General features: G+C 42.8%; 1 protein-coding gene across 1 annotated transcript; it reads left to right on the top strand.

Annotated features, from left to right (window-relative positions):
* Positions 1–606: 606 nt before the first annotated feature.
* On the top strand, positions 607–11,545 carry LOC307246098 (bone morphogenetic protein 2; the record flags this gene model as incomplete). Its single annotated transcript, XM_080021900.1, has 5 exons — positions 607–946; positions 1,165–1,301; positions 2,150–2,266; positions 2,641–2,836; positions 3,193–11,545. 5 exons carry the CDS (start codon positions 607–609, stop codon positions 3,582–3,584), a joined length of 1,182 nt encoding a protein of 393 aa, XP_079878026.1. The 3' UTR covers positions 3,585–11,545.
* Positions 11,546–11,926: the final 381 nt, after the last annotated feature.

Here is an 11,926-nt window from a genome sequence, read left to right on the forward strand (position 1 = left end):
GGACACGCCGGACAGCGAGCTGTGCCCCCGCGCCGTGCGCAGTCTGGACGTGCGTCATTGCGCGGATGTTGGTTTGCTCTGCTGCGACGCCGCCGCCTTTGCCAAGCGCCAACTGGCCCCACACTGATAAACGGAGCGAAACCCAAATGTAAAAACGCCAAATATGCACGGGGCGTCACGCACACTTAACACGCGCACGTCGGCGTGTCCATGGCACCCGGGGGTGGAAGACCCTTGTTTGCAGAATTAATCACATTTAAATACAGTTCCCTGTATCCTTTCGACACACACACACACACACAGGCCGGGATTTTCAGGAAAAAAATATTTCTACTTTTATGTGGTTATTAAGTTTTTTTTATTGTTTGTCGGGCGAAGGGGTGGGGGATCAACACCGCTTCACATGGAAATGGACTTTTTTTAATGTTGCAGTAATCCGTCACCCCTCCCCTCCCAACCATTGCATTGTGTTGACTAACTACGCGGAGTGTGTGTGTGGGTGGGTGTGTGGGGGGGGGGGGGGGGGGGGTCGCCTTATCACCTTGTCACCCACGGGGGTCTCACAGGTTCCCTCGGGTCTCAGTTCACCCCTCACCTTCAACGACCATGGCCAAACGAGGGTCCACCGAGCCTGTGCGCGCCTGGGCGTTCGTCGCTCTCCATCTCGGATGCGCGTTCGTGGCCACACACGCTCTCCCGCTGGACAGCACATCACCGGCAACCGGAGGGAAAGCGACGCGTTCGGCTGCTCCGGAAGACAAGCCGAACCGGGTGTCGGACCGCAATGGTTCGTTTCAGATGCAGAAGCCTGCGGTGGCGCCTCCGCGCAAGAAGGCGCCTCAGTTCATGTTGGATCTTTTTAACGCTGTGTCGGGGCTCGCCGGGGCCCCTCTCAGTCAGAAGGACATTCTGGAAGGGAACGTCGTGAGGAGCTTCGAGGATAAAGGTACTTGTACTCTAGTTGGAGTTGATATTAATAATTTATTTTGTGCGCTGCTTAATTTGGACGCAGACTTTACGCGCGGAGTTTACGCGCGTAAAGTTTGCAATCCAAGTTTGCATCCAATAATTACCTGCGAATACTAAGTGTTGTTTTTTGTTTTCATGTGCTTATGTATATCATGAGTAGAAAGATGTAATGATTTCATTTCAATGTTTGCGCAGGCCACGCTGGAGAGAGCTTCCACTTCTTCAACCTGTCGTCGTTCAGCAGAGAGGAGAAGATGATCAAGGCGGAATTCCGCTGGTTCAGACAGAAACAGAAGCTCATCCTAAAGTCATACGGGCTTCATTTTTACAAAGTAAGCGAAAACACTGGGTATTTTTTTGCTATCATTTACGGTCAGTCCGTTTGTGTTATCAGTATTATTATTATTATTATTATTATTATTATTATTATTATTATTATTAAGGTCAAAGTCAAAGAGTTTTATTATCAAATGCACAGTATAATACCCGGTCATTCTGAAAAGTGCAATTCTTGTGACAAGGCAACTGACAACTATGTCAAATACATTGATTTTTGAGTGTAGCAAAAATATGGCAAGGAAAGCAAAAGTATATACATTATTAAAACAATTTTGATAATAATAACACTAGCAGCAGTTATAGGTAATCTAAAAATGGGGAATATATAAGATGTATCCTGATGGTTGTAGACAGAGGAAGAGTATGACTGGACAATAACAATATAAATAATAAATATTGCAGTATAAGGTGGAGGTGTGCTGATGAATATGTACATTAGACTGGGTGATTTACAATGAATGTACAATTGTAGAATTGTTCACGTGTCATCAATATGATCATTAGCTTATTATTGCTGGTTAAGAAGCATGATGGCCTGGGCATAAAAGCTGTTTATGAGTCTGGTAGGGCGTAAGCAAAACGTGAACAGTCCATAGCCGAGTGGTTGTAGTCTTTTATGATTTTCCGGGCTTTCCTAAGGCATTGTATGTGGTAGATGCCTTGCACAAAGTGGAGATAGCAGCCGATGATGCACTCTGCTGATTTCACCACCCTCTTGAGGGCCTTGCGATCAGCAGGCGTACCAGGCAGTAATGAAGCCAGAGACGATGCTCTCAATGGTGCATGAATAAGTGAACTAAAGTGAGTTTCTCATTAATGCATGCTTCCTTTTGTGACACAGGTTGATTTGTACGAGGTGCTTGACAGCCGCGTAAAACCTTGGAGAGGAAACCTCATCACCTCCAGGCTGGTGCCACTCTACACCCAAGGGTGGGAAGTTTTCAATGTAACAGCAACGGTAAGTTTCGTGATTTTAGAGCAGTGGTTCTCAAGATGGGGTCCAGGGACCACCAGGGGGTCCTTGAAGAGGAGCCAGGGGGTCCCCAGCAAAAAGATGAATAGTCAACTTCACCATTTTTTCATTTACAATATGTCAGCAACATTAGAGCATATGCAATTATGACTGTTTTGATCCGAGTTTCACTGTTATCTCCCTAGCTCTAGTATAGATAGTATGGAACAAATCATATCTAACAATAAAAATCTTTTCAGATTGGGCCCCCGGTGACAAAACCATATCAAATGTGTGTTACTCAAGTCATAATTTGAAATGTGTATAAATATAAACATAAATATATTATTAAAAAATATATATATACTTTATAATGTCAGGTGTCGAAATGGACCAGCAATAGTCAGGAGAACAATGGCATCCTGGTGGTGACCACTCTGGCTTCGGGTATTTGGCTGGAGTCCGCGATGCCGCCATCGAAGCAGTATGGGAAACTGGCGGACCGAAATGCGTATCTGGTAATTTTCTCAGATGACGCGAGAACTGACACGATTGCCAGTGGATCACCAAATCTTGGTACAGTAACTTATATTGAATGAAACCATATCGTTTCCCCCTAGCCCCTTATGTCTTGGGTGCAAAAGTGCACTTTTCAAATGGCAAATCACATCACCTGTATGCATTATCTACCAAAGAATGATGTCTGAATTACACAAATTTAGCCAAAAGACACAACAGACACATACTGTATGTGACAAGTGCCCGGTCTACTGTAAGACATGGCCCTCTCTGCCCCTAGAACTCTGAAATCAGGAGGAATAGCAGAATGTTTTGCAGTTATTTATTACTTGGTAGTCTGTGACTTTAAGGACCAACCTCACCGTTCTCCTGCTTAATCCAGTATTCTTATCCCATTTTTCTCTCGCTGACAGAACTTGCGCCTGCGATCAACGCCCAACCAAACAGGCCAAGGCGTGCCATTCCAAGTTCCCTCCGCGGTCGCCCTCAGCCCTGCCAGAAGGTTCCTCTGTTTGTGGACTTTGAGGAAATCGGCTGGGCGGGCTGGATCATCTCACCGCGCGGCTACAACGCCAACCACTGCAAAGGCTCCTGTCCATTCCCACTGGGGGAGAGCCTCCGCGCGACCAACCACGCCACAGTGCAATCCATCATGCACGCACTCAAGCTTTCCGATGATGTGGCCTCGCCGTGCTGCGTGCCGGACAAGCTCCAGTCTATCAGCCTGCTATACTTCGACGACGAGGAGAACGTTGTTTTGAAGCAATACGACGACATGGTGGCAGTCAGTTGTGGCTGCCACTGAGCGCATGCGCCACTGAGCGCTCTCTCGGACGATGCACTGGTGAAGAATGGGTAAACAAGACTTTTTAACAAAACGGGTGTTTTTTTGTCAAAAGAAATGAGAAAAATATTAAGAAAAAAACTTGTTGACTCTGTGGGTGTGTGTAGCCTAAAAGACTTCCTGGAAGGCAACAAGTTATACATTATGCTGGTCAAAACAACCTGATTAAATTATAATATGAATAAAAATATACTGTTGGAAAAAACATAATGGAAATCTTATATTTGTTTTATTTTAAAGAAAAACAAGAAAAGCCTAACAAAGAGGGCACTTCAAAAATAATGTAAAAATAATACAGTTAACACAATCATAATTTGTTAATGATATACGCATAGCTTTTAACATGAAAGTAGCAGAATTAAATATTTTACTTTCTGAAATATTATTTTTTTTAAAGAAAGATAGTCGCAGGTCATACAAAAAGACAGAAAAAACCCTGAAAAGTGAATACCGTGTTGAATGTAATCCTTTATGTTGATGTATCTTCTTGCCAAGAAATATAAGGGAATCATTCTGTAACAAGCACTGTTTTTTTTTTATTATTGGAATGGATCACATACACGACACAGCCTGCTTGATTCTAGTTATAAAATGCAACAATATTGCGTGACAAATTCTCCTGTGGTTTTCTGTATTTAAAGTTTATGCAACAACACGTCTTATAAATAAAATGTATAAGGTGTCATTATTAAATTAAAGTAGGTGAATGTTTAAGCTCTTGCATGGATAAACAGCTTAATTCCTGTAGACATACAGTATGATTCATATGAATCGATGTTGAATAAAATCAAAAGACCAAAACTATATCGTATTGCTTGGGCTTTGTTTTTTCTAATATATTCATGTGAGATAAAAACAAACAAACAACACAAAACTTAAGGCAACAACATTTGCAGAACGCAAACCCCTAAGCAATAATACAAGAAGAATTATAAATGGAACACCAATACCATTTTTACCAGTTTAATATATTAAACTGTAAATATTTATAGAAAATTCTCAACATTTACATCCTGTTAACAAACAGAAGAAAAATAAATACATATATACTATATATATAGGCTTTTTTGCAGTTGCACAAATTCTAAACCAATTGCACAAATTGCACATCAGTCCCTGAAATCACATTCAACAAATGCCATTTTTCCTTTCTGACTACCATTCACACATGTTACAAATCAAAAATAATTCACACTACTTTCCATTGCAGTTGAAAATGCAAAGTAACAAACCTTTGATTTGAAGCCTGACATAGTATAAGCAAAAGAACAAGCCAAAAACCTCCATAGAATAGTTTTCCACATAACATGCAGAGTTGGTTGGCACAAATGAACTCAGCCAACACAATCCAGCTCCTCTGTGCCCAAGAATTCTCCCAGCACGTGGTCGTGCTGACCATAAACTGGCTCTAAATATGGATGTTTCTCCTGACTGTACACCTGCCCTGACCTCTCTAGGTGTTTTTGCTCAAACTCTCCCTGCTCCATTTGAGAAGCCTGGATTGCTGACTTATGGGCAATGGTGGACAGAGGCACTGGAACAAAGCCATGGTAGAGCACCAGTGGTGTGTTCAACATCTCCACGGCAGACGTCTGAGGAACAGCGCCCTCGGGCGGCTGGACTGGAAGCTGCACATAGCTCCCCGTCTCAGGATCGAAGAAGGTTTTGGTCTTTACCTGGACGGGCATGTCGACAAAAAAGTACTGACCAGAATCAGGGTCCTGGAGGAGTTTGCGTTGAGTCATCGGGAAGGCTTGAGTGACAATGGCATGGTCGACACTCGACTGATGAGAAAGCTGGCTGGTGTGGCTGGGCTGGCGTGAAAGGTTGGAAGGCTGTGATATCTCGTTGGTGCATGTGTCCATACTATGACTCCTCTTTATAGCAGCATATTTCCCTGAGGCTCTGCCTCTGGCTCTGCCTCTCTGCTGAAGCTCGTCCATGATAGTTTTCTCAATACGCTGACTCCGGGGACCGAGCCTCTCGCTGACTGACATGTTAACACTAGGCCTGCGCTCTCCTTTATCACTAGAGCACCTGTCGATGCTTTGGGACCGTTGGGGGTGGAACGGTCTTTCAGTAACATGGACTTTGTATACAGGAACATCACTGATCACACCATCACTGTTGTAACGTCTGTTCTCTAAATCCTTGTCCCGAATATGTCTGCCATTACTACCATCTTCCATTTCTGTTGAAACACAAGGAAGTCTATCACTACTGTGGCTGTTGCTTTCTGGCCTTTCATAGATCCGCCTCCCCGTCCTGTAACACGGCTGGTCCAGTCTTTTGGGATCATGCCCAGAAGCGCTGCTGTCTCTTCTTTCATAATGTTCTAGTGCTTGACTCTTTTCCTTGCTGTGCCTGGGATGTTCATGGGGATATCTTCCCTCAATTTCTTTCCGATGCGGTTGCTTACTGCGCCTCTCACTACATCTGGTGCCACCTGAAGTCCTGTGCTCCGATGGTTTATGTCCTGAGGTGTCACTCTTGTGTTTATCTGGTGTGTGTTTTCTACTGCTCCCTGATGACATGTGGGATGGCTTTGCCTGTGTCTGTGCCTCTTCTTTCTTGATCCTTCTGTTTGTCAGTTTTATAGCTTTCAGAAGGGCCTTCTCGGATTTTGGCAGGACAGCCGGTGGTTTTGGGAGCCCTGTTTGGCTGTCGTTGCCGCTGCATGTAGAGCCTGACCTCTCACTGGGAACTTTTGACACTTGTTGTCCATCTTCTGTTGTCGCTGCCATGCTAGATACCATCTCATCTCCCGTGTCAGCTGCCAGGCTCTCAACCCCCTCAGATGAGGGACTTACCCCTGAGTTTTTGTCCTCTTCCTGTGGGACAGTTAATAAAGGATCAAACTGGCTTTTCTTCAGGTTTTCGCTTAACACGTTTGAGGGTGACGGAGGACAATTTGGGGAAGGTAGAGATTCCAACTGTTTAGAAAGGAAGCTATCAATAAGGGCACTGGTGCTGTGATTAGTCACAGGTGTTCGATTTGTTGATGCGAGCCCAACATCCTCTTTCTGGAGATGTAGTTCTTCCCTTCCAAACTGTGATGCATTAAGATTCTCCTTTTGTAACCATGGCTTTAATGGTTTAACTGTCTTGTTACAGAGAGTGTTGTCTTTGACTTTGAATAAGGCAGGGATCCCTAAGGTGGGTGACAAAGTGCTGGAAGGAAACACCAGGGTTGCACCGTCCTCCTTGACCTTCAAGCTTTGGCTTGAAATAACTTTGTCTGTGTCTTCACCTGCATGTTCAATGATCTCCTTGCCAGGAATACGATCATCTGCATAAGGAGAGTTTAGTGTCTGCTTGCAAGCTTCATGCTCACTTTCATGATCACTTACAGAGTAGTACTCCATTTCTGTCTTCTCTGAATATTTTTTCAGGTTCCCTGAAATGCTCCTCATCTCCTTGTCAACTTCCTCAGACTCCCCAGTCAAATTCTCCAAAGAGTGATAAACATTTGAGTCTGTCTCAGTGTTTCTGTGCAGTGCACTTTCCGCAGAGAAATAGGACGACTTTGATGACCAGCTAGCTTGATCTGGCGGGCTTTGATTTACACTAAGGCCATTCACTAGTAACATGGGTGAAATAATATTCCTAACACTTTCACTGGGAGATTCCTGATCTAGCATAATTTCATCAACAGCTCTCGTTTTGTCAGTATCTTTTGCAAACGGACTTGTAGTTACTGTGTTGTCTTTATTTGTAGTGCTCTCCTGGTGCAAAGGTTCCACAATGTTTAAATCATTTGGTCTTAAGGGGGATTTACGTTTAACCTTGCCTTTCTCCTGCGGCACAAAATTGCAATCAGTCGTGATTGCCCTTGGAGTGCTTGAATTTGTCTCCTTGCTATATGCTTTACTTTCAGCTACTCTTTCCTCACCTGGTGATAAACAGAGTTGTATATTTTGACTCTGCTGCTCTGATAGTATAGACCATTCTGGCAGTATTGGATCTGCCTTAGTATTTTTTATTTGTCCGGTATCTCTTATCGGAATGTTACTTTCTTGTTCTAGACTTCTTGAACCTGCTGTTTTTCCCCTTAAAGAATGTACCTCTGTTTTATATTTGCTCTCTGTAATGGTGAATTCACCCACATCCTCTGCACTTTCAGATTCTTTCATATTCATTTCATTTCCTCTCATCACCCATTTCTTACTCCGAGGAGGAACAGGTGGAGCATCTGTCTTTTTCCTGTTTCCACCATTTTTTTCATTAAATGGATCACCTCCCATTTCAACAGACATCAGTTTAACTGTATGCATGTCGTTCTTTTGTTGAATATTGTCGGTTATTTTTTCATGACTATCTCTCCTATGCTTAGATTTGCTCGCAAGCAGTATGTTGAGCTCAGTATTTATTGCGTTTATGCCTGGTAGTTCCATTTTAGCACCTGACCTGTGGGATTCACCAGGTTTTGCTTCAGTCAGCGACAGAATACATTTCATATGACTGTGATCTCTCAAATCCCCTAACCTCTCTCTCAGCTCCTGCTCTCTCAGTGCAAGCATGTTGTCATTATGACTTTCCTCTGCATCCATCAAAGAACCATGTTTAACTTTGTCATGTTTTACGTTCAATGCATATATTTCAGCGTCAATGTTCTCCCCCAATAATAGGTCTCCATTCTCTTCTTTTTTCACTTTATTCTTTTTCCTCTCTGATATTATTTCCTCAAGTGCCATTTTAGCTCTGTCATAATTGTCATTTATATATGTTTTGTTGACAATGACATTGCTATCAATCTTTGTGAACATCTCATGCTTACTCTGCTGCTGTTCTCTCTTTGCAAAAATGTCCCTCTTAGCCATTGTGTTCCCTCTCATGGATAACATACCCCTTTTAATATTCCTCAGTTCCCTTGAGATCAAATCATTCTTAGCCTTTGCCTCCTTATCTATGTTAACAACCACTAGTTTGTTCCTAGCATTCTCAAGAACACGATCACCTAGCCTAGCCATCTCCAGCTCTTTCAGAGCATGTAGGTCATTGATTATATGCTCCTTATCCCTCGTCTCTCTTTGCAACATCTTTTCATAACCTTTTGCTTCACTTTCATCATGATCTTCTTCCTGCCCATCCCCTGTCAATGTGTGTCTTTGACTTTTGATGTAATTATTCTGTCGGGCTGAAAATACACGTTTTAACCTGCCTTGCTTTTTAACAAATTTACTTTCATTTGGCACAGGAGAATTGTTTTCAGCGGTAGGCATATCTATTTTACTCAAGGATTCATCTTTGGAGGGTTTCTGTTTGTCAAAAATAAGTTGAATGTCTGATTTAGCAAAGTTTTTCATTGGAACCGGTGGCGGCTCTTTTTTCATATGATTGATTATATTGGTTCTTGTTTCATCTGATTTCTCAGTACTTTCTGGAAGCAAGAAGTGGTTTATTTCTATATCCGAAGCCCCCTCATCATTTGTTGTAAGTTCTATTGAATTGACACATTCATCTATTTCTTTCTCTCTACGCTCTGCTGATTCTGAAACTGTCTTTTTGATGCTTTCTGATTGACCAGCAGACAGGGCTTTGTATTTGGCTGCATTTATAGCCTCTCTTGCTGCCTTAATTATATCCATTCTACTTAGGGGCTGTGCGTCCAGATCTTTATCCTTAACCCCAACAGTTAGTTGGCCAAGGTCTTTTTCCTTTATTTCAATCATAGAACTTTTGGGATTATCAGGTCCATTTCGTATTCCTTTTTTGACTGAAACATTTTGTGAAACTCCTTCTTTCTCCAATGTGAGGGATGACATTTCTTTACTATCTGGGGATGGGACAGTGGATGATAGACTTTGGACAATATTTCCCAATGTCCAATGTATGTTGACGGCTTCTGTGTTTGGTGATAATTGTACATCCCTGTCTGTCAAAGGTTTGTTGCTTTGCTCTAAGAGTGGACAATTGTTCATAGATGATGGACTTTCAGCCCTCTGTGGAACTTGAAGATAGCTGATATCATCACCAACTGGGCAGGTTTTCTTGTACAAATTCAGAGATGGATAGGTAAGTTTACTAGCATTTGGGCTCTTGTTCTTTTTTAACTGCATTAAAGGATCATAATGATTCTCCTCACCGAAACATCTACTGCCTGCAGAGTCTCTTTTAGATTGCAAAACATTCAACATCAAATAATCACTTGATAAAGGTGTATCAAATTCACCTTTTCCAGGGGCAAGAGCTGGAGTACTGGCTTGCTTTAAAACAGGGCTGCTACACGTCCTTCCATCTTTTCCAATCGCAGGAGTGCTGAAGCCAGAGGTATTACCATCAGAGCTTGTGTTTGCATGTCTGCCGTTATCCAGTCTTGGAGACTGAGTGCCACGATCAGGCAATTCTGAAGTTTTGAATTTTGGGGGACTGTAACGACTTTTAACTCTTTTCCTGTTATCTTTGAGGTTGAACAGGATACTAGAGGCGAGGGATTTATAGCTTTCTCGTTTGATAGGCAATTCAGGGGTCAATTTGGTCCCTGAGTCTGGTCTTAGAGGGATGTTGAGTGACGAAGGGGAGCAGAATGATTGGAGAAGTTCTGATGTCTCTGTCGGTTGCCTTGAAGGGATAAGAGGAGTCATTAGCTGACAGATGCTAAATGGAGTTGAGGCCAAAGAGCTCACCTCCTCGATTGCTTTAACTTCCAGAGATTTGGCTTCATTTTGGACTGCAACAAGACTATCCTCTGTTGGTTTAGAGCCGTGGTCCTTCAGAGCTGAAATGACTGCAGGTTGGCTCACAGGAACAACACTTTTTGCCCGTGATCGGGCTCTCCTCCAGGGGGCAGCATTGCCTTCACCTCCATCTGATGAGCACCTCTTTTCAGCAGGAGTGGCTGTGAGCTTTGGCAGGACCTTACATGGTGGAGGCAGGTGAATGTGCTTTGGAGCCAGAGGAGGAGGGGGCTCAATCACTTTCTGACCTGACTGTGACTCCTCAGTCTCTGAGTGCAAAGAGTCTATTCTATGTGCCTCAGCCAGCTCTTTGTAGAGCGGCGAGTCATACCATTTTGAGATGTTGTCAGTGGGGACAGAAGTGACTATTTCCTCTTGTCCATACGGGAACCTTTTAAAATCCGTCCACGTCTGAAAGGGGCTGAACTCACTGTGAAGGAAAAAGTTTTTGATGTTCAGTTTTCTCAGTTTGATGGCAGACTTCCCATTTTTTATTTTTGAAGATTTCCCTGAAAGAGAGGAAGAATCTTTTCCATTTTTCTTTGCCGACTTGTCAATAGATGGATGACGGTTGTTGCGGCTGAAATCCCCATCAGTGAGGCTGTCATGATAATCAGAGGAGAATTCTGACAGTTCTCTTTGGATGCTGCGGAGTGCTGATTTATCCCAGGATTCCCCGTTAGGGTCTTTCGCGTCTCCATTTTTAATCAGCAAACCCTCGCAGCTTTTCTCTGTGACGCTCAACGCTTTGAGGAACGACGATACCTGGCTTATATTCTTCTGCTGCTCTTTCCATGGCTGTGCATCATTTATGCTGTTATGGCCGCGGTGATGTCCTTGCTTTTTAGATTCCTTGTGATGAGCCTTTTTATGAGGCTCTTCCACCAGAGGCTTACGACAACTGAAAGGGGAGTATCCATATGAGAACTCATCGTTGTAAACAGCATCATCCCCAATGCAAAGGCTCCGGAAGGCGCGGTCTGTGAGGGTGCTGACCTCGTGGTCCGTCTCGTCCATGAAGAGCTCAGTAAAACCATTAGGGAAGCGGTGGTGTAGCATACCTCCCGCCCGGTGGCTCATGTGGCGCTTTTCCATGCAGCTCCTGGTGTTATAATACTTGTCCCTCTGTACTGAAAGAAGCTGTGTGAGTCTCCTGTGTCACCTCCTTTGAGCCTGACTGTAGTCCAGGGTCCAGGTAGCTTAGTGCCCGTTCAGGTCCCAATGTGGGAAGAAGTTTGATCTCAGTTTTCTAAAAAATAAAACATTGAATTGGTTTTATTAAAAAATGATATTTGATATATATCGAGTAATAAATGAGAAAATATAGATATGAAGTCATACAGTAAATGTTTTATGTAATACAATTTTGTTTTGATGTCTTAAGAACGAAAGGACAATTTAATAACTCCACCACAAAAAAAAACATTGCACGGTTAATAATTGAAATCAAAGTATGTGCTTTTTTCTAACAATATAAAATCTACATCCTATATCAAATGTGATATTATGTACTAAAGTTCATTGTAACATGTTCATGGTAATATCATTTAAGCTTGTTCAATTGAGTTTTAGGTTTTTAATTATGCATTTGTGCATGTAATTGTGCATTCAAATCACTGTACATAA

Source organism: Zeus faber (assembly GCF_960531495.2).
Source record: "Zeus faber genome assembly, chromosome: 20".
Classification (NCBI taxonomy): domain Eukaryota; kingdom Metazoa; phylum Chordata; class Actinopteri; order Zeiformes; family Zeidae; genus Zeus; species Zeus faber.